Source organism: Stenella coeruleoalba (genome assembly GCF_951394435.1).
Source record: "Stenella coeruleoalba genome assembly, chromosome: 7".
Classification (NCBI taxonomy): domain Eukaryota; kingdom Metazoa; phylum Chordata; class Mammalia; order Artiodactyla; family Delphinidae; genus Stenella; species Stenella coeruleoalba.
Window position 1 is genome coordinate 88,922,751 of NC_137153.1, and position 22,805 is coordinate 88,945,555.

The 22,805-nt window shown below is 37.8% G+C and overlaps 1 protein-coding gene and 1 pseudogene across 6 annotated transcripts in view; both read left to right on the forward strand.

Moving 5' to 3' along the window:
* Positions 1-22,805, forward strand: part of NCBP1 (nuclear cap binding protein subunit 1) — a 44,240-nt gene that overhangs the window by 16,819 nt on the left and 4,616 nt on the right. For 2 of the 5 annotated variants that reach the window (XM_079925734.1, XM_079925736.1), the window contains 16 exons: positions 1,409-1,516; positions 1,875-1,996; positions 2,951-3,020; positions 3,468-3,683; positions 8,762-8,859; positions 9,409-9,580; positions 9,806-9,871; positions 11,308-11,418; positions 12,145-12,209; positions 13,585-13,647; positions 13,891-13,965; positions 16,107-16,210; positions 18,413-18,535; positions 19,504-19,606; positions 20,749-20,842; positions 21,563-21,666. In XM_079925734.1, the coding sequence (XP_079781860.1) occupies positions 1,409-1,516; positions 1,875-1,996; positions 2,951-3,020; positions 3,468-3,683; positions 8,762-8,859; positions 9,409-9,580; positions 9,806-9,871; positions 11,308-11,418; positions 12,145-12,209; positions 13,585-13,647; positions 13,891-13,965; positions 16,107-16,210; positions 18,413-18,535; positions 19,504-19,606; positions 20,749-20,842; positions 21,563-21,666 (1,694 nt within the window). The remainder of the gene's footprint in view (positions 1-1,408; positions 1,517-1,874; positions 1,997-2,950; positions 3,021-3,467; positions 3,684-8,761; positions 8,860-9,408; positions 9,581-9,805; positions 9,872-11,307; positions 11,419-12,144; positions 12,210-13,584; positions 13,648-13,890; positions 13,966-16,106; positions 16,211-18,412; positions 18,536-19,503; positions 19,607-20,748; positions 20,843-21,562; positions 21,667-22,805) is intronic. The other 3 variants (XM_079925737.1, XM_079925735.1, XM_079925738.1) reach the window with 3 other exon arrangements.
* Positions 6,097-7,692, forward strand: LOC307188414 (ras GTPase-activating protein-binding protein 1-like; annotated as a pseudogene). Its single transcript has one exon. The product of its transcript is annotated as a ras GTPase-activating protein-binding protein 1-like (transcript).

Consider the following 22,805-nt stretch of genomic DNA (forward strand, 5'->3'; position numbering starts at 1 on the left):
CTGTAACTAGGCTCTGTTCATGTTGGTTACAGGTTAAAAACCTCAGTTCCTTCCCATTTTCTACAGTGGATAGTCTTCAAAGCCTGGTGCACAAGATGATGCAGGAAGTAAATATCAGAACTCTTACTTATCTTAAATGGAAATGGAATTAAGCCTTATTAATACATAACACATAGATTGACAGTGGGCCAACTTATATTTATATATAAGTAGATATTTATGTGTTGAGGTATGTGATCAAATTCTTTTCTACTGAGTACATGATCAAAAGAGTTTGGACACTCATCACGCTATTAAGTTCAGATTCCATTAAGTCTGATCCTTCATGGTTGCCCCAGTCTGTTTCTCTTTGCCTCCCATATACCCTCCAGCTCTATCTGAATTACTTGCTGGTCCCTGAACACACCTTGTTTTTGAACCTTTCTGCCTAGAACCCTCTCCTTGCTCTCCACGTGAGGACTACTTTTTTCATCCTTTATGATCTAGCCCAGTTGTTACCTCCTATATGATGTTTCCCCCTACTCCCTTTGTCCCTATTTCTAGAACACTTTATTTATCTTTTAGTATAGGATTTATCCATCTGGGTTGAGATTGTGCTTGTCCCACTAGTCTGTGAGCTCCCATGTGACAGAGACTTTAATAGTGCTCAGCAGTGGCACACAAAGGGCACCCAATAAATATCTGTTCATAAATTTCCATTTCTGTGGTCCAGCGAAAATTTTTTCACAGCCAAACAGAAAAGAAGATTATTGGTTGTAATAGCTAGAATATTACAGTTTAGGTTCTTAGTTTAGTATAAATGTAAAGCTATAAATGCAGATTCCTGTCCTTCCTACAGTGTCTGTCACAACTACTCAGCTCTGCTGTTATAGCAGAAAAGCAGCCACAGACAATATGTAAACAAATAAGCATGGCTGTGTAAAAGTCGATTTGTGGACAATGAAATGTAATTTCATATAATTTGTATGAATCAAAATATTCTTTTGGGTTTTTTTCAAGCATTTAAATATTTAAAAACCATTCTTAGTTTGCAGGCTGCTTAAAAAACAGGCAATGGGGGCTTCCCTGGTGGCGCAGTGGTTGAGAGTCCGCCTGCCGATATAGGGGTCACGGGTTTGTGCCCCAGTCCGGATAGATCCCACATGCCGCGGAGCGGCTGGTCCCGTGAGCCATGGCCGCTGAGCCTGCACGTCTGGAGCCTGTGCTCCGCAACAGGAGAGGCCACAACAGTGAGAGGCCTGCATACCGCAAAACAAACAAACAAACAAAAAACAAAACAGGCAGTGGGCTAGATTTGGTCCTTGGGCTGTAGTTTTTCAGAACTGTGGTTTCAAACATTACAGAATTGCTTGTTTTATAATTATTACAAAGGACATTTAGATTTCATAGAAATTGTTCTCCCCACCAGGTCCGTTTTTTATCTGATCTTGTGAATTGTCACGTCATTGCTGCCCCATCAATGGTTGCTATGTTTGAAAATTTTGTAAGTGTAACTCAGGAAGAAGATGTGCCTCAGGTAAGAAAACCCCTTGTGCTGAATCTCGTCCATATAGTACCAGGAATTTTTCACTGGTAACCCTTTAGTAGTAAAAACAGAAGATTAACAGTAGATTTATCACATTGTAAATTCTTAATGTCTAAAAGTTAAGTCAGCTGGTATAATGGTGGGTTCTTTGTGACATCTGTACATTAGTTAAATGATTCTGTCTAGTAACATTAAAGCTAATATATCTAAAAATGCTCTAAATGAGCCAGATGTCTTTGTTAAGTCATACTGAATTGCGTCCATAGGATTTCATTCAGGAATAAATATAATATGAATGAAAATTCACTAGCACCTATTTTAAATGTACCTTTTTAAAAAAATTCCTTAGGTGCGCCGGGATTGGTACGTGTATGCATTTCTATCATCTTTGCCCTGGGTTGGAAAGGAGTTGTACGAAAAGAAAGATGCAGAGATGGACCGAATCTTTGCCAACACTGAAAGCTATCTTAAGTAAGGGCACAGCAGCTTGGTAATGATTTTGTGTCCCCTTAAGTTTTTTCAGAAGAATTTTGTTATAAGTTTCATTTTCTATTAATAGGTAATTCTTTGGATATTGTTAATATCTACTTAGTTACAATAAAGCTAAAGGAAGTCTAAAGATAAAAATCTGCTTTCTCATTACACTAAGGTACCTTTAAATGATTTTTTAAATGTTTTATATTTTTCAAAAGTTGTACTGTTTTTTTAATACTATATAGATGTTTGCAAAAGAATGAAAATAAGAGTATGAATATGCTAACATTTGAATGTCATTTCCCCTTTTTATACAAATGATAGTCCAGTATACACATTGTTCTTCTATACACACTTGCTTTTTTTTTCCCTCTTAATATAGTTTGGATTCGTTGCATAAGATATTTAGCTCTACCTCATTCCTTTTAACAGCTGTATGGTATTCCAGGCTTTTAATGTACTGTAATTCCTTTAACTAGTCTCCTGTTGGTAGACATTGAGGCTATTGCAAGTCTTTGGCTATTTTAAACAGTGTTTCAGTGAATATCCTTGTACATAAGTCTTTATGTGCATGTACAAATATGTTTTGGCGTGGCAGGTACAAATATGTTTTGGGATGATGTGAATTCTTAGAAATGGCATTGCTGGGTTGAAGTGTCTTTAACAATTTTAATTTTGATATTTAGTCAGATTGCCTTCCAAAGAGATTATACTCTTCCATATGTCGTCTAAAGAGATTATATCAGTTAGCCCTCTGCCAGTGATGTTTTTGAAACCGTGTATTTGCCTACATTTTGGCAATGCAATACATTATCAAAGATTCTAATATCTGCCAATCTGATAGGTTAAAATGTTTCACTCCCTTAATTTGCATTTTATTAATTATGAAAGCAACTGAATATCTTTTCATGTTTTAAGAACCTAAATGTAGATTTTCATTCTTACCTTTAGAAGACGCCAGAAGACTCATGTGCCCATGTTACAAGTATGGACTGCAGAGAAACCGCATCCACAAGAAGAGGTAAATTGATTTCAGTCTCTTGTGATACAAGCACAGAGTAGATTCTTATCTCTGTGACATATTCAAATCATCCCATTTGTATACCTCAGCTGGGTTTTCACATTTCATATCAGGGGTTCAGCTCCTCATAGCCCTAGGCATATAGTGGATTTTTAATAAATGTTAGAATGTCATCAAAACATTCCCTATTCTAGAGTTGATGTATTTTTAATTTAAGTGCCCAATTTGAAAAAATAAGAAGTATCAGCCCCAGACAGACTTTATAAAATAAGTAAAACAAAAACAGAAACTTCGCAGTATTCCTTAGTACTGTATTTAATTGTAAGTTAGCTTGCTTTTGTATCCTGTATTTTAGAAGGCAGTAGATTTTTGGTTTTGTCTAGTCAAAATGTTATTTCATCTAGCCTCCAAATATCTATTAATTGTTAAAAATTAATCTGTCTTTAGTATTTAGATTGCCTCTGGGCCCAGATTCAGAAATTGAAAAAGGATCGCTGGCAGGAGCGGCACATCCTAAGACCTTATCTTGCCTTTGACAGCATCCTGTGTGAAGCACTGCAGCACAACCTGCCTCCTTTCACACCACCTCCTCACACTGAAGATTCGGTGTACCCGATGCCAAGGGTCATCTTCAGAATGTTTGATTACACGGATGATCCTGAGGTACATGCATGACCAACAAAAGTGCCTTTCAAAGCGCCTGTGTTGTGTTGTAATTGTGGTTTAATCTTGTTTGAATTATGCCTATGGGACATTTTAATTTTGAGTTGTTTATTATCTAAGAGGGTCATTGGCAGCGAAGTTAACAGTTTAATTCAGTGAATGGTATCACCTCATTATTCAAGAAATCATATTTAGGCAGTGTAAATTGACAGCACGGTGTACAATTGAAGAGTGTAGGTTTGAGAGGCCAAGTAGGTTTGGATTTTAATCCTGGCTTAGTCATAGCCCAGCTGTGTGCTCTTCAGTGAGTTATTTACTTCCCTACCTTAGTTTCCTAATGGAATAATAACAGTATATATCTCATAAAGTTGTAATGAGGATTAAATTATTAACACGCATAAAGTGCATAGAACAGTATGTGACACGTGATGAGTGCTCAATAAAGTGTTTTTAATTTAAAAATCCCAATGATTAGTATAAGCTGACTTTATAGTTCTTAAATATATGTATTTTTTATTATGAGGTCAGGTTGTTGATAGCTGTTATACTTTAGCAATTAAGAAAATGTATAATTTTGATATTAACATTTGATATAAAAATTTACATTTTAACTGTGCTTTAGTTACTTTATACCTTTGCATTTGAGTGATTGTTTTTTTTGGGTTTTTTAAAAATTTATTTTTGGCAACGTTGGGTCTTCGTTGCTGCGCACAGGCTTTCTCTAGTTGCAGTGAGCGGGGTCTACTCTTCCTTGCAGTGTGTGGGCTTCTCATTGCAGTGGCTTCTCTTGTTGTGGAGCACAGGCTCTGGGCACACGGGCTTCAGTAGTTGTGGCACATGGGCTCAGTAGTTGTGGTTCACGGGCTTAGTTGCTCTACGGCATGTGGGATCTTCCTGGACCAGGGCTTGAACCCGTGTCCTCTGCATTGGCAGGCGGATTCTTAACCACTGTACCACCAGGGAAGCCCATGACTGTCTTAACTTTAATACCCAGGCAGCAAGCACAGTGATCACTGGGCTGGTTCTGAAAAGAAACTCGCCTGGCTAAAGTACTATCGATACCTGTTGCTTAGTACATTCCAGTCAGCATAGAGCAGAGTTTCTCAGCCTCAGCACAATTGATGCTTTGGGCTGGATAATCCTTTGTTGTGGGGCTGTCCTGTGAATTGTAGGATGCTTAGGAGCATCCCTGGCCTCTACCTTCTAGGTGCCAGTAGCATGTCAGTTGTGACAACCAAAAATGTCTCCAGAGATTGGCAGATGTCCCCTTAGGGGCAAAATTTCCCCCAGTTGAGAACCACTGGCATAAGAACCAATGTTACCACCTTAGGTCAAACTTGAGTTTTCTTTCCCTGTCTTCTCTCTTCTATGGAAAGTTGCTTATGACCAGGGAAATTTTAGTGTATGTATACTCTATCTCAGGGTAACAAGTTGTTGGATAATTGGTTATATATACAAAATTATCAACTTGCTACCCACTTGCAATATTGCATATATAATGCTTTTAGTTAACTTTATGTAATGGTCTAATTAGAGTATATATAATTGGAAGTCTAATTTACAGTAAGACTGTTAGAATCTTTGTGATTAGGTATTTAGGGGAACATTAGAATGGCACCTCAAAATTTGCTTTTCCTGTACTATTTGTACTTAATTGGTGTTGCCTCTGTAATGTGCCCATCATCCTTTGCCAGAAGAGCATAAATATGCAAAATATCTGTTTGAAGAGGATTTGGTTTTTTTGTTCTGGGCTTTCAAAAAATGTTTTGTTTTGTTTTTAATTAGAAATGATAAAGTAGATTAAAGTAAAAGTCACCATTAAGTAGTAAGTAATAAGTAAATAAACTCATTGAACCTGTTTGCTATGCATATTTTTTTAATTAAACAATATCATGTAGATAATGTTCTTCAACCTTTTTTAAAACAGCGTAGTGTGGATATCTTTCAGTGCATACATGATTTTTTTATGTCTACATAGTGTTCAAGACAAAATTTTCCCTCTCTCCATGTTTTTTATGGAAGTAATCCAGTCCCATGGTTTCAAAAAATAAACTGTAATGGCCACGGCGGGCGAGAGCGAGCCGCGGCTGCCGCCCGGGCCCCAGGGTGATCTCGGGGGCCTGGGGCCCCGTGCGGCCGGCTCGGTAGCTTTTCCCTCCTGCCCCCCTGCACGCGGAGTCCTTCCTCCCCTGACGGGGTCTCCAGCTTAACCCAGACCAGAGGAGGCTTTTCTTTGGGTGGGGGACACGAAAGTGCATTGAGAATTTCTCAACTCGGGAAGCAGAAGTGCTGCTCCTAGGTTTTACAGGGAGTAAGGGGGGAGCAGTGAGTTCATGGATATTGAGTGATGATAATAGCTAACCTTTTTCCAAGCCCTCGCTGTGTGCCAGGCACTGTGCAGAGCAACTTGTGTGTCTCTTCTTTACTCCCGAAATGCCCCAATGAGGTTAAATTGACCAAAGCAATGGTTATGGAGAAGCCTAGTCCCCTGCTGGTCGGGCAGGAATTTGTGAGACAGTATTACACACTGTTGAACCAGGCCTCAGACATGCTACACAGATTTTGTGGAAAGAACTCTTCTTATGTCCATGGGGGTTGGATTCAAATGGAAAGCCAGCAGATGCGGTCTATGGACAGAAAGAAATCCATAGGAAAGTGATGTCACAAAATTTCACCAATTGCCACACTAAGATCCGTCATGTCGATGCTCATGCCACCCTGAATGATGTGTGGTGGTCCAGGTGATGGGCTTGTTCTCTAATAACCACCAGGCTTTGAGGAGATTCATGCAGACCTTTGTCCTTGCTCCTGAGGGCTCTGTTGCAAATAAGTTCTATGTTCATAATGATATCTTCAGATAACCAAGATGAGGTCTTTGGTGGCTTTGTCACTGAGCCTCAGGAAGAATCTGAAGAAGAAGTAGAGGAACCTGAAGAAAGACAGCAGACACCTGAGGTGGTACCTGATGATTCTGGAACTTTCTATGATCAAACTGTTAGCAATGACTTAGAAGAACATTTAGAAGAACTTGTTGCTGAACCAGAGCCTGATCCTGAACCAGAGCCAGAGCAAGAACCTGTGTCTGAAGTCCAAGAGGAAAAGTCTGAGCCAGTATTGGAAGAAACTGTTCCTGAGGATGCTCAGAAGAGTTCTCCAGCGCCTGCAGACATAGCCAGACAGTGCAGGAGGACTTGAGAACCTTTTCTTGGGCATCTGTGACCAGTAAGAACCTTCCACCCAGTGGAGCTGTTCCAGTTACTGGGATACCACCTCATGTTGTTAAAGTACCAGCTTCACAGCCTCGTCCAGAGTCTAAGCCTGAATCTCACATTCCACCGCAGAGGCCTCAGAGGGATCAAAGGGTGCGAGAACAGCGAATAAATGTTCCTCCCCAGAGGGGACCTAGACCAGTCTGTGAGGCTGGTGAGCAAGGTGACGTTGAACCCCGAAGAATCGTGAGACACCCTGACAGTCACCAACTCTTTATCGGCAACCTGCCTCATAAGGTGGACAAACCAGAGCTTAAAGATTTTTTTCAGAATTATGGGAATGTGGTGGAGCTGCGTATTAACAGTGGTGGGAAATTACCTAATTTTGGGTTCATTGTGTTTGATGATTCTGAACCTGTTCAGAAGGTGCTTAACAACAGGCCCATCATGTTCAGAGGTGAGGTCCGTCTGAATGTGGAAGAAAAGAAGACTCAAGCTGCCCGGGAAGGGGATCGCCGAGATTACCGCTTTCGGGGACCTGGAGGCCCTCGAGGTGGGCTGGGTGGTGGGGTGAGAGGCCCACCCCGTGGAGGCATGGTGCAGAAACCAGGATTTGGAGTGGGAACGGGCATTGCTCCAAGGCAGTGAATTGCTCTTCACCGATCTTCAGGCAGCAGTACAAACCCTAGCTCCCACAGAATGGTGATTTCTTCAGCCTACCTTTGGTATCTTGGAATCTGATCCTAGTCTATGATAAACTGCTTAAGTTTGTACAGTTCTACTTTTTGTGTTACTGGTGTGTGCTCCTTCCCCTCTCACCCCCCCCCCCACCTTTTAGTCCTTCACTTCCAGTTTTGTGGAATGATATTTTAGGAAAAATGGATTTTTAAAGAAGAAAAAAAAAAAAGACTGCATTTCCTTGCTTTATTTGCATATACAGACTGGATTTTTTTTTTTAACAGTTTCCCCAAAGGATTGTCTTGCTTATTACTGACATTTGGTATGTTTCATTCATTGGAATATTTTTTACTTATTTTCTACATTTTTCAAAAGCCTGTGAGAATTACAGGATTTGATAAACATTTTGAAGACAGGAAGAACCCAAACTGTCTCTTCTTTGAGAGTCATGACTACCTTCTGCTGTGGAAAAATTGCCGTTGGAAAAATTGACAATTTAGATTCTCTCTGGTATGGTTAAAAACTGAATAAAAGGTGTTAGTAGAGTTTTTCTTTGGATACGTGGTTGCAAAACAGTTCCAAAACCTGTTTTTACCATTGAAATTTAAACTGTAAGATAGGTTTTAAATGTCTAGAATGCAACTGATAAGCTTTTCTTGAACTGTTAGATTTTTTTTTTGAAGTAGAGTTTTTTCATGTTTAATTTGTATTTGTAAAAAAAAAAACCAAAAAGACCCCAAAAATTTTCAAAAATCTGAATAACACAAAACCGGAGCAAAACTGTTGTGCCTTCTATTTATCTTTGATTCCAGTCTTGGCAATTGTTTAAAGAAAAATAATAATAAAAAAAATAAACTTAGATTTGTTCTATTTAAAAAAATAAATAAAAATAAACTGTATAGGACTAATAATATACAAAAATTACTTAGTTTGCTTCATTGAAGACTTGAAGTGGGCAAGGATAGTACAGTGTCAGATGCAGTAGAAAAAACACTATAGCTGACATTCTAATTCTCTTGTAGACATAAGTGAACAAATTTGCTGAAATACAGAGCTTTCACACTTGTGAACTTTTATCCCCAGCATCTAATACAGTGTCTGGAACATAATAAGCTCTGATATATTTGTTGAATAAATGAAAAATAATATTTTGTCTAGGTCTGGAGTATATGTATTTGGTTTTCTTTCCAGGGTCCTGTAATGCCAGGGAGTCATTCAGTGGAAAGATTTGTGATAGAAGAGAATCTTCACTGCATCGTTAAGTCCCACTGGAAGGAAAGGAAGACTTGGTAAGATGCTTTTCATGGTACTTTTAGTAGAGTGGAGAAAAAGTAGCAATCTTGATGATTTAGTAAGAGCAAATGTACGTTAAGAGTAAGAAAATCTTCCTCTCTTCCTGATGCCCTGTCTTGCTAAGACCGATCTCTAGCTTTCTGGAGGCACTTCACCCTCAAATAGTACTTTCCTGGATGCTGTATAGTACTGTAGTGCTTTATAGTAATATGCATATGATGCCTGCTCTTTTGTATGGATATTTGCCATGTGCTCTGGACAACTTAACTTGAATGGCAAGCTGTTTTTGGTATGAATGTTGTGGGAATAAATGAATACTAATGGTTTTGCTGTTTCCTAGCAGTTAGACATCAAGCTTTGGAAAAGTTTATTTTTAATATTTTCTGAAACCTTGGAAAGTTTTGGTTTAGATCTTAAAATGGAAAGGAATATAGTATTTTGGGAATGGTCTACCTTATAAAACATTTTACTTTAGTAGATCTGAATATACTTCCTTACTATTATTACTTATATGCCTTTTTTTTTTTTTTTTTTTGCGGTACGAGGGCCTCTCACTGTTGTGGCCTCTCCAGTTGCGGAGCACAGGCTCCAGACGCGCAGGCTCAGCGGCCATGGCTCTCGGGCCCAGCCGCTCCTCAGCATGTGGGATCTTCCCAGATGGGGGCACGAACCCGTGTCCCCTGCATCGGCAGGCGGACTCTCAACCACTGCGCCACCAGGGAAGCCCACTTACACTCCTTTTGATCTTCTAAGGAGTTTTGCATGCATTAAAGAGTTTCCTTATGGTAGACAAAATAATCTGTGCTGTAGTTAAGTAACTGAAATCTAGAACATTTCAGAAAAAGATTTCCTTTATATCTACATACACTGTTTTTGAAACTGCTTATTTAGTTTTTCATATATCTGTGTATACTCATTAAACTTAAATTACACTTTTTATATAGTGCTGCACAGCTAGTGAGTTATCCTGGGAAGAACAAGATCCCCTTGAACTACCACATAGTTGAGGTATGCATTCCAAGTGGAGCTTGTTTTTAAGTTTCAGAATCTTTCTGTTGACTGTAAAGTGTAATCTACCCTTGGCCTTTTTGTTGTTCTTGCTACTTGGCAGGTGCTGAAAATTAATAGAGAAGAGAGGAAATTGCTTTCAATTTTGGAGCTCTGTTAGCCATGTTAGTAAAGAGAAAAGAGGAGGTTAAGCCCAGTGTACAAATGGAATTTTGAGTTGCCTATAATTTATTTATATATTGATAGTATATCTTCATTCATGAATAGTTATCATGGATAATGTAAGTTACCTCTAACTCTATCAATACATTGTCCACTTAACAGATGTATAAGAGGCTTAAATATTTTAAAATACTGTATTCTTTAGGCAGATAACCCATCTTTAACTGTGTTTATCTGGCCTCTTATTACTAGCATACCCCTGACTAGTGTATTATTTCCTGTATCACAGGGTAGGGATAAGTAGGAATCCTTATTTATTCTTAGAAATCAAAAGAGCCAGTTGTTTTGGAAGTGGAAAAAAATAGATAATGCTTTTGATTCCATATGAAGTCATACAGAAGGATGATACTAGTAGCGTAGTTGAACACCTTGTAGAGATTTATTTCCCAAAAAACAGTGTTTTCACTTGACCCAAACTGTCAATTGCATTATTCATTTATGTTAAAATACTCAAAGTGAGCATAATTATGTATCATTTGATTCACTTTTTATTCATACTATACCTATGTACTTCCTTAGAAATGCTGCATCTGTTCTCTTTATAGAACTTGAGAGTGTGGTTAGGCTATGAACTTGACTCAGTGACATGTCAGTTGAAATGCAAAACATAAGTCATATTTTTAAATGTGCAAAATGTGTAGAAATTCATACAAAAGTATGGGAGATGGGAGTGAGAAGAAGGAATGCAGACCAGGCTCTAGAAGTCGAGATAGATGGTCCACACATTATATAAGGAGGAAGGAAACAAGTTTGTGAACGAGAGCATGGCAAAAAAGTCTTGGAATACCAAGAATATAGTAACAGTGTAGAATGAGTTAATAACTATCTTCTGTTCCCATCCTCCGAGTCTACAAAGGACTTTTACTTCTTATAGGAATGAAACTCTGGTGGATCTGTGAGTCCCCAGTAAACTGTACCTCCCTGAATTAACTCTGATACTTCCAGAGTTGAAATTGGACAGTTCTCTGGAAGTATCAACTAAGCATTAATTTTTGCATATTCTTATTTGATTGAGTTATAGAGATAAGAAATCTTCATTACAGTATTCAATTGTAGATCTTTGTGTTTTAAAGAGCATAATTTTAAAGGTTAAAAAGTAATTTTTTTTTATTATGAATACCATAGAGTTAGACTTTAGAACATTGAGGTGTTTCTAATAGTAGAAGTGTGTAGATAGCTGTTGAATTGAGTTCTGACTTGTAATTCCTTTGTAGGTGATCTTTGCAGAGCTGTTTCAACTTCCAGCACCCCCTCACATTGATGTGATGTACACAACACTTCTCATTGAACTGTGTAAACTTCAGCCTGGCTCTCTACCCCAAGTTGTATCCTTTCCTTTGTTTTTAATGTACTCTCTTTGGCCTGACTTTAAGAGATTATTAAATATTTCTGCTTGTGGGTTTAAATCACTTCATGAAAACAGTTTGGCGTTTCTTTAAAAGTTAAATATTACGTGTACTATACAATCCAGCCATTTTGCTCTGGAGTATTTACCCAAGAGAATAAATGTTCATAACTTTATTTGTAATAACCCAAAACTGGAAACAATCCAAATATCCATCAACAGAATGGATAAGCAAATTTTGTTACAGCTATACAGTGGAATACTACTCAGTAATAAAAAAAAAAAGGACAAATTTTCAATGCAGGCAGCAACATGAATGAATTGCAAAATAATTATATTGAATAAAAGGTGCCAAACAAATATGAATTCACACTATATGATACCATTTACACAAAATCCTAGAAAATGCAAAGTAATATAGTGACAGCAGACCAATATTTGCTTGGGGGCATAAATGAGGGGCAAAAGGGAGAATGGATTACAAAAGAGCATGGGGAACTTTTGGAGATGATGTAAATGCTCATTATCTCGATTTCATGGGTGTATACAGATCAAATGTACATCACTGATACCTCAAAGATCAATTACTTGAAACAAAGCTCAGCATTATTAGTCACTATATAGACTTCTAAGAAATGTTATTTATTTTTTCTACCACAGCTTATTTTCAAGGAGAGTATAGTTTTCCTTATCCTGAAATTCACAGCTTGCACAGGCAACTGAAATGTTATACATGCGTTTGGACACGATGAATACTACATGCGTAGACAGGTACAGTAATTGCCTTATTTCTGTACTGAGTGTTAGCAGCTTCTTCTCCCTGTACTTTATAAAAGAATTTGATAAGGAAAACAATCACCTTTTTAAGAATTTCCAAGTTGGTTTTTCTTTCTTGCCTCCCACAAATAATCCTTTATATAATAAAACTTGTAATTGTTATAACATTACACTTTCTAGTTTAATTTTCAACATGAAATGATGCCCATACTGAGGTTTTCTTTAATTGCATTGTTTAGTTCTTTGGTATGGTTACACTTTTCCCTCTGTAATTGGGTAGGTAAGCTTTTAAAATAGGTTTTATGCTAACCCATATGTAGAAGCAGAGTCTAATACTGTATATTTATGTTTATATAATATGTAATTTTGTTTATGAATAGTATCTGCTTCTAAAATAATTAGCTACTATGTAACTACAGCTCCAAGACTCAGTTTATACAAAAGGCCATATTGGATTTTTATAGCTGTGGTAATTTCATGCCTGTTGTCATCTTCTGGGTGAGGTCTATTATGTACTACCTTTATTAGCTGGTGTTCTCTCTTCTGTCAGTTTTCCAAAGTAGATCAGGACAGATATTGAACATTTCCATAATCTGTCATGTCTGCTGTTCAAATGCGATATTTGAAAATTATCAGTAAAGGCTATCCTGTGTTGTTGACCTATTATCTTGAGTAATTGTAATGACTGAAATTATAGATACATGAGGGATGTGCTTTAAGAAGGTGTCTGCTGAGCTTTTTTTCCCAGTCTAATTAATAAACCATCAGTTGTGCTGGGCATCCCTATTATGCCATTCATTCAGCAAGTGTTCATTGGGCTCTTAAAAATTTCACAGTGTTATACAGTCTACTAAGGTGATCCCTATCTAGTCAGAGAGATCAGATGTGTTTTTAAGAGAAAAGGGGGCTTTGATGGTATATTTTGTTGTTTGTGGTGAAAGGGTGTGGTATGATGATGAGAGACTACTTTGGCTCGTCCGTTTATAAAACGTTTTTAATCTTTTTTATTTTTGCACCTCACACCTCTGTTTCGTTGTCAGTTAAATGGGGAAAATAATACATTCCTCAGAAGTTATTGTGAGAATTAAATTATATAAACATATATAAGGTACTTGATATAAAACAGGCACTTGAATCATATCAATTATTCACTTAAAAAGGATAGCACTGTTAGGAGTGAAATGGGGGACTGTTACTTTTTGAAGTAGAAGGTGAGTTACAGGATTTGCACAGAAAAGGGTAACTGGTAGGAGAAAATACAGCTGTACGTAGGGGGAAATCGGGTTTTGTCTGAAGGATTATGTAAGTTCCTGTTATAAATTGCAACCATTCATCCTTTTCTGTCCCCCCACCCCACTTCTCTGTATAGGTTTATTAATTGGTTTTCCCATCATCTAAGTAACTTCCAGTTCCGTTGGAGCTGGGAAGATTGGTAAGCAGTGTTATGTATATTATATCTTTCTTCTCTCTACAGTCTGCCATTTTTTTAAAAAAGTTAATATTTAAAACTATAATATAAAAGCAATCTTCTTCACAGTCTGAAAGATTTAGGGTTTTTTTTGTATGTATATAAATGTAATAATTTAGGTAGAAGGGAACTATTTGTAGCTAAGTACAGGTTAGGTATAGCTGCAGATCATGTGTAAGAACTTACAAAACTATATTTCCTCATTAGGTCAGATTGTCTTACTCAAGATCCAGAAAGTCCCAAACCAAAGTTTGTAAGAGAAGTTCTAGAAAAATGTATGAGGTAAGTTCTTTGTGTTTTCTCCTTGGCTTAGGTCTTCTAATTTCTGTGGGGGTATTTTTCCCTTCTCTGCATTTGTGATGTATGTCTAGAATATTATTTTTAAAATCCAAGTACCTACCTCTCTTCCCTTTCAGTTTGTAATCAAGATTTAGGCTGAAAAACTTGGGCAACCATGCCATCTGGATTCTATGTGAATTAAGCCAATAAGGTTTTTTTGTCAAATAGACTTTGAAATAATTTCAGATTTCAGGAAAATTGCCAAAATAGAGCTCTGTATAGTGTTCATCTAGATTCCCTAGTTAACATTTTACTACATTTGTTCTAATGTCCTAGTCCTTTTTCCCTCTCTGTGTATGTAATCTACCCTTTATATTGGTCTTTTTCTGAACCCTTTGAAAACAAGTTGCAGATATGATGTCCAAGCATCCTTTAATGGTCAGTTGTATATTTCCTCAAAACAAAAACACTCCCTACATGACCAGCATACAGCTCCCCAAATCAGGAAATGAGCTCTGATACAGTAATACCACTATATGATCCACAGATGCTGCTGAAATTTTGCTAACCATCCCAACAATGTCTTTTCCCTTTCAGAATTCTTGGATAGAACGTGTGTAGCATTTAGTTGTCATTTTCTTCAGTCAATCTTTTTTTTTTTTTTTTTTTTTGGCAGTACGCGGGCCTCTCACTGTTGTGGCCTCTCCCATTGCGGAGCACAGGCTCCAGACACGCAGGCTCAGTGGCCATGGCTCACGGGCCCAGCCGCTCCGCGGCATATGGGATCTTCCCAGACCAGGGCACGAACCCATGTCCCCTGCATCGGCAGGCGGACTCTCAACCACTGCGCCACCAGGGAAGCCCTCTTCAGTCAATCTTGAACAGCTGTTATTCTTTATCTTTCATGTCCTTGTCAGTTTTAAAGAATGTAGGCCTTACTTTGTTGTGTTGCCTTGATGGCGCCCTCATGACTCAAGTCTTGCATTGTCCCACCACTAGAGATGTTAACCTTGATTACATGGCCATGTCAGGCTTCTCTAACTTAAATTCACCATTTTTTCCCTTTGTAGTTGATTAATATTTTGTGGGAAATACTCTGAGGTTACATCCTGTTCTTTATCAGACCTCCACTGACAACTTGTACTTTTATCTGTCACCACTGTGGTAATTGCCAAGTGATGATTCTCTTTGTCTATTATTTTTTCTACATTTATTAGTTGGCATTCTACTGTAAGAAAGAGCTTTCCTTTTTCACCCATTTATTAATTCCTGTGTTTATATATCAGTAGGGACTATTTCATTCAGTGGGTTCTAATTCATTACTGTCTTTATTAATTATGATGCTCAGATTGTCCCTGATTTGTCCATTGGGAGTCCCTTGTGGCTCCTGTGTCCATTTTTTTTTCTTCTTTAATGTCCCCCTCCATTCATTGAGCATTTCCTTATTTCTGGCACAAGATATTCCAGGCTTATCTTGTGTTTCCTTGCCCCTTTCCTGGAATCATCTATTTATTCAAGGAGTCCGAGTTTCTTTTAGTGGAGCATGGCACTTAGGAAGCAAGGTCTGGACACTTGATGTGCTTGTTATTATTGGGGTGTCATTGGTTCTAGGCCCTCTGGATGGACAAGGGTAGTGAATATATTTCTACACACACACACACATCTGTAACTATTTTTATATCCACTTAGATGTGTGTATCCCTCCAATTCCAACCAAACATCTCATTTTTTTCCTAGCCTTCCCCTTTGCCATGATTTGTAAATACCTTTGCAGGCATTAAGAAACCTGGTTCCCATTAGCCTCAATAAGTATTTATTTGCTGCAATATAACCCAACCAAGTCTCCCAACCATACAAACGGTTTCCTCTACCTCATCCCACCCCACCATCACCACCCCACATACCTGGCCTCCAGGCTTGTGGACCCAGTGGCCCACACCTAGTGCAAACCAGTAAGTTTTGAAGAAGGCCTGAGTTCTCGTGCTGGCCTAGACAACAGTTTAAAAGACTTGTTGTCCTCTTTTATTTCTTGGTTGTCAGCTGAGTCCGGGGTGTTGGAGATTGTGACCTTCTGGGTAAGTTGGATGTTACTGAAGAATGGAACTGATGAATGATATTTTCTGAGGCTCTTATTTGTATTGTAGGTTGTCTTACCATCAGCGTATATTAGATATTGTCCCTCCTACCTTCTCAGCTCTATGTCCTGCAAACCCAACCTGCATTTACAAGTATGGAGATGAAAGTAGCAGTAAGTAATAAAACAAATCCTGTTTTTAAAAGGTACTAATGCAAGTATTCTCTTAAGTCGGTTATCTAAGGTGGAGAAAGTGAACTTTTTCTCTTCTTGGGTTTATATTTTCTGTTTGAAAGGTGATTTCTCACTAACCTCTATTGTTTTATTTGCTATCATTTTGAAGGTTTATTATGATTTACTTAGTTATTACTGGCTTGTTACTTTTTTCTTTTAATATTGTTTATAATGTTATACCCATGACATTATTTTAAATGTTGCTAAGTATAGCAAGATGAATTTATAGCCAGAACTTAATAGAATGAAAATACGTTTGTCATGGCAATGGAGATTACTCGAACTGATTAATATCTGGTAACAGTTCAGGTGCACATAGACTGTATTTTGACCAGCAGTATGCCGCTAGAAGTAAATTCTTGAACATGCTTTTCTTACTTTTTGGTCACATCATTTCTGAGGTTGCACTATAAATCGAGGGGGGGGCTATATAATTTGATATGCCATTTTGTGCTTTACACTTAATGAAGGTAAGGTTGTACATTGGTGAGCACTGGTAGAGAGTTAGGTGTGGAGTTTCCAAGTTAGTCTTTTCACATGGCACTGAACACAGCTCCTCCATGAGCCTTCCAGTTCGTGTTGTGTAGCAGTTCTTTGCATCTTGAAACTCACTCCTCTCCCTTGCCTTCTCATATTGTACCCCTGGTTCTCCACCTGCACCTCAGACTACACCTGTTTTCCTTGAAATAAACTCGGTTCCAATGCTAAGTACATTTCCTATGTTACAATGTCACGTATTCCTTAAAACAACTCTGAGAAATAGGTATGTTTATTTTACAAATTTTACAATGAGGAAATGGCTTCAAAGAGCCAGAGTGAGATTGCTTTGAGTGGTAAAGCCCAGAGTCAGATACTGAGCAGCCCTGCTCTTGACCACTGTCTTTTCCTGAAAAAGCAAAGCTTGATGTGGTACTTGTAAGTGCCAAGTTTTGATTTCTGCTTTGTACTGGCTCAGAGAACCATAAGGTACAGTCTTTGATATCAAAGAGTTCAGACTTTTGTTGAACACTGAGCTTTCTTTTTTTCCATAGAAATAGCCTAACACTTAAGGCCCTCTTGTCATTCCTACTTTATGATTTGTCAGTTCTTCTCAAACTAACCTCCACTCCAGCCAGGCCCACTTCCTTTTTTACTTCTTCTATGCTTTCTTGCGTTTGCCTTTGTGCCATTATCCCATTCTAGAAAGCCCTTTCTCTTCTGATTCCTGTTCTCTTTCCAGGGTCTAGCCCAAGCTCCAGTCTTTTAAATATTTTTTAATGCAAGCCAGTTTTGTGTTGCTCTCTGGCTACTTCTTATGTGAATATCTTGGTTTTCCACCTAGAATGTAGACATCACAGTGGCAGAGGATTCTGTTTTTCTTCACGTATTTTCTCTCCCACTTTCAAGAAGAGCACACAGCACATGTGACCTGTTGTAATTGACTTTATTCATTCCAAGTGCTTAGTAACTCATATTCTACGTCAGAATTTTTTGTTACCTCTTTGTCTACCGTACATTAAAAGTAGTTGTTCTGGTGACGCCATACAGTATATCAGTATATACTAGTACAATATAATACAGTAAGGACTCAACAGGTATTAACCACCAGTAAACATGTGGAGTCAAAGCACATGAGCATCTGGCTTACACATATTCAAGTGTGTGGACTCAGCAGAAGAGAAAAGCAAAAAATCTGTCTTAAGTTGGCAGCCTTCACGTTGTTCAAACCCAAATTTAGTTTCCACTGTCTTAGGGAAAGGGAGGAGGAAGGGTACATTGACCAAAATCAAAGAGAATACATTGATTCTCAGCTTACGGAGGCCTAGGGATTTGAGGACTGTCAAAGGACAGCTGCAGCTGTGTCCCCTCACCCTCATCCCTGAGGAAGATCAGTACCCCTCATACTCTGAATTTCAGTTAGCTCCGTGTTAAGGAAGTATCGGGGCAAGAATTACCTCTTATGCTTTATTTTAGGTGAAAAAACCATTGCCCTATCAAATGAAACTTCCACATGTGGTTATCTTTATACAGAATATTGATCTTAGGAGAAAGAGTGCTCTATTTTAAAAGAAAATAATTTTTTTTTAAGGTTTCTCAGGTATTTAACTAATTGCAACAATAGTCTTAAAACCTGGTCTACTCTCCTCCCCATTCTGTGCTTAGACTCTCTTCCTGGACATTCGGTTGCCCTCTGTTTAGCTGTTGCCTTTAAAAGTAAAGCAACCAATGATGAAATCTTCAGCATTCTGAAAGATGTACCAAATCCTAACCAGGATGACGATGATGGTAAGGGAATTAAATATTTCTTGAATGGAACTCTGTATGGGCCATGTTAAAAGTATAAACATAATTTTCTTAAATCTCATGGGATACTCATAAAGCAATATATTTGTTTGGCCTGTCCAGCCTGACCATTGTTCCCAGAACCCAGCTATCTTCTCCCTTAAACATTCCCTCTTTTCACTTTAGAGAGTTTCCTGCCCAGAAAGACTTGGTATATTATAAAGTTGGATTTTCTCTCCAAATTAAACTATAAGTTTATCATCAACAGATAAGACAAAAAGAATGAGAGGGACTTGCTTTATGTCGTATTAAAACATCTTGAAAATTACAATAACTAAAACAAAAAAATCAGTAAAAGAGATGAAAAGTCTACTGGGACAACTAGGTTAACCATTTGTTGGGGGGCAGATTTTGTTGTTAGATGTGTTACATAATGACGTGCACAGAAAAATGACACAGTCAAAACATTAATGGTGTTTGGGTTATTTATTATTGGGATTTTGTTTGTTTAGATTTTTTTAAGAAACTTGTATTATGATGTTAGAGAAAATGTATTTAGAAAGTATAATTCAAAATGTTAAATTTAGACATTCTCAAACAGGACATAGACCTAACTGTTAAGGGCTTACTGTATTTTTTTCTTTTACTATATTTATTATCTTGCCACCATGTAGAGAGATAAGAACAAGGAAATCTATGTGGTATTTGTAAAAAGAAATGGATCATATAGAAGAATTAGGGAAACAATCCCAAAAAATTAAGAATTAAGATTATGCTTAGTTTTATATTTTGAGTATTTGAAATCAGTGATAGTCTTTTATCATCTATTAGTACTCAAAGACATTTGCTTGAATGTCTCACTTGGTATTTGGATGTGAGTGTGCCATCTGTTTAGCGATTCAGGCAAGGGACCAAAAAATTGCTATACTTAAAACATTTTCCTAACTCTCTTACTGTGGGCTATTTTTCAGATGAAGGATTCAGCTTTAACCCATTGAAAATAGAGGTCTTTGTACAGACTCTGCTACACTTAGCAGCCAAGTCATTCAGCCACTCCTTCAGTGCTCTTGCAAAGTAAGTACAAGAACACACATGCTGTCTTGAGGGTTCAGGACTTTGTTTGGTGAACACCAATGGCATCCTGATTTTTACCTAAAATTATTGACTGTGAAGATCTTAATAACAGTATTATCATATAATTTGATACAATGGGTTTTGGTTTGTGGTAGCTAAAATCCCCATCCTATGGCTCCTGTCAGTCTGTTAGCACAGTTTGCATGTATATATATTCAATAGAATGTACATTTTTTCATATAAACCTTTAGAGAAACAAGTGAAAAACCTGAGTCCATAGGACAGTCATATATACAGTCAAGAAGTTGCCACCTTGGGACTTCCCTGATGGCACAGTGGTTAAGAATCCACCTACCAATGCAGGAGATGCAGGTTCGATCCCTGGTCTGGGAAGATCCCACATGCCACAGAGCAACTAAGCCCATGTGCCACAACTACTGAGCCTGCAAGCCACAGCTACTGAGCCCACATGCCTAGAGCCCATGTTCCACAACAAGAGAAGCCACCACAATGAGAAGCCCACTCGCTACAACTAGAGAAAGCACACACACAGCAACACAGCCATCCATCCATCCATACATCAATAAATAAATAAATAAATAAATTTATTTAAAAAAAAAAGTTGCCACCTTGTCTAAGCATCTTCCTAAAAAAAGGTTAGCAGAATTGAGAGCCAGCTACATTTTTAGGAGCCACCCAAAGGTTGGCATCTAAAGACAGAACTTTCTAACTCGTCCTACAGTTCCAAATGAAGAAAGAACATACAGATATTCCTTCAGTTGAGCAGAGAAACTAGACTCCTCACCCCATCTCAACTTCCAAGTCTGTATATGACTTGCAGGATTCTCACAGAAGGCACAGTCAGAATACTGCACCTGTGTTAGTTCCTTAGCCCTCATCTATTCTTAGATACACAGTAAACTATAGTCCTAGGCTAATGATAGTATAATTTTCCTAAGATTTTATGACAAATTCCATACAAACTGAAATCCTAATCATACCTTTTATATCCTTAATGGTTAACGTTTGGTTATTTTGCATTTATATATTGCGCTGTAAACTGAGTAGCACTGTAAAGGCTTTGAAAATATTAAAATGTTTAATAAGTTTGTATGTGGTGTTTTTCCCCCCACTGTCAAAAGGTTTCATGAAGTCTTCAAAACCCTAGCTGAAAGTGATGAAGGAAAATTACATGTTCTAAGAGTCATGTTTGAGGTCTGGCGGAACCATCCACAGGTAAAAACTATTTAAGACATATTGAGGTGCTGATTGTACAGGTATAAAAATAAGGCAGTTAATACCATCGTTTTAGTTTGCAGAACATGAAATTTGACTCTTGCCTATAGAACAGTTTTTAAATCTGTAATTTTAGTGCTATGAAAAAGTAATGATGTTTGAGTTATTCTTTAAAGAGCAATTGTTATGATTTGGTTTGGTATTGTAATATCTCAGCTCATTTTAAGTACTTAATAAGAATGCTTATTTCTTGGAAGGTTCTCCAGTTGGGTAGGAAAGAATAATCTAGTCTAGCCAGTTTCTAAAACACAAGCTCCAGATTTGTCAAATCTCGATACACTATTATCATACCATGTATTATAAAGAGGCATTAAAATAAATTTCAGAGTTATATTAAGACTTTTGTGATAAAACTACCTTGTATTTCTAAATTTTAAGATTCGATGGAAATTATATATTTTGTATATATCATCTAAAATTTAAAGAAACATTGTTAAGTGTTAATATTCAGAGTTTTTCTTTTTGCTCAATCTTTGTGTTCTTGTATTCTTACAATAAGTACCAGAGCCAAGCAGAAGGCAAAATAAATCTTAAGACCTAATGGTTAAATTGTTCAGTTCCATAGCCACTGAAAATGAACTTCAGTTTTGCAGCAGGGGGATTATCGTGGCCTACATATAAGTGTGATTTACCCTAATAATTTATTTTCTCTGATTGTAGATGATTGCTGTACTAGTAGATAAGATGATTCGTACACAGATTGTTGACTGTGCTGCAGTAGCAAATTGGATCTTCTCTTCAGAACTATCTCGTGACTTTACTAGGTAATACGGATTATTTTACAAAGTTCCTGTTCTCTAAGAATTAGTTTATATGTGGTCCCTTATACATGAGCTCCAAATTCTGGTCCAAACCAGGTTGATATTAATATAATGGCCCAATCTGGTAGGATTGGACTTGGCAAAGATTCTTGCACAATGGAAATCCACACAGCCAGTCCGGCTGCAGTGTCTCTTAGGGATATACGTAAGTTGAATTAGGACTCAGCCAATCAGGAGAAATGCTTATAAATGATCCAGACTATTGGGAGGGAAGATCAGGCTGTATGGCAGGGTCTCAACTAGACAATGGGACATGGGCAGGAGTTCCAGCTCCACTGGGGACCTGAAATGCACCCCCGGAACTGGTAGAAATCACAGTCCGTCATAGATTACACATCATGGAGGGACTGAGGAAAGCCTGGTGGGCACCTGAATGCCTCTGGGGAAGGGAGGTCTCACCTGTCATAAAAGTCCTTGATTTAATACACAGAAGATTCATTCTAGACTCATTCCTCCTAAAGGAAAGAGGCTTTTCATTAAGTTTGGTTCTTATACGTGATGTTGAGTCCATAGGCTTTATAACTGATCAGGACTGGGACAGCAAGAGCTGACACAAAACAGGAAACAAAGGAAAATTACTTGCAAAGACATAAATATCCATCACAACCTTTATCCTGTTCATTGTATGTTATTGGCAGAGAACACTAGTCTGAGATAAACTGAATCCTTAGGGTGAAAGAATGTGGTCTGAGGTTATCATACCAGCCAAGTAGGTACTCACAAATGAAGGCAACGTCAGACCATTCTCAGATTTGCAAAATCTCAGAAAACTGACAACTCAAGTAGGTGTTAGCCATTATCCTGAATGATTTACACCTGCAACTCTAACTCTGCAAAGCCTTCCCTGACCACCCCTTCCAGAGTTAAAGTACTGTGCTCTTTTATCCTATCTGCTAACATTCTAGACCTTGAGTTTTATGAAATGATTGGTTTATTATCTTCCACTTCAACTGTCATTGTCCAGATCAAAATCTGTAGAAAGAAGTACTCTTCTGTGCTGTATATCCTGGGGTTAGGAGACCAAATGTATAGACATACAAGCAGTTAAGAAGCTACTTAAAAAGCACATGCATATTTATGCA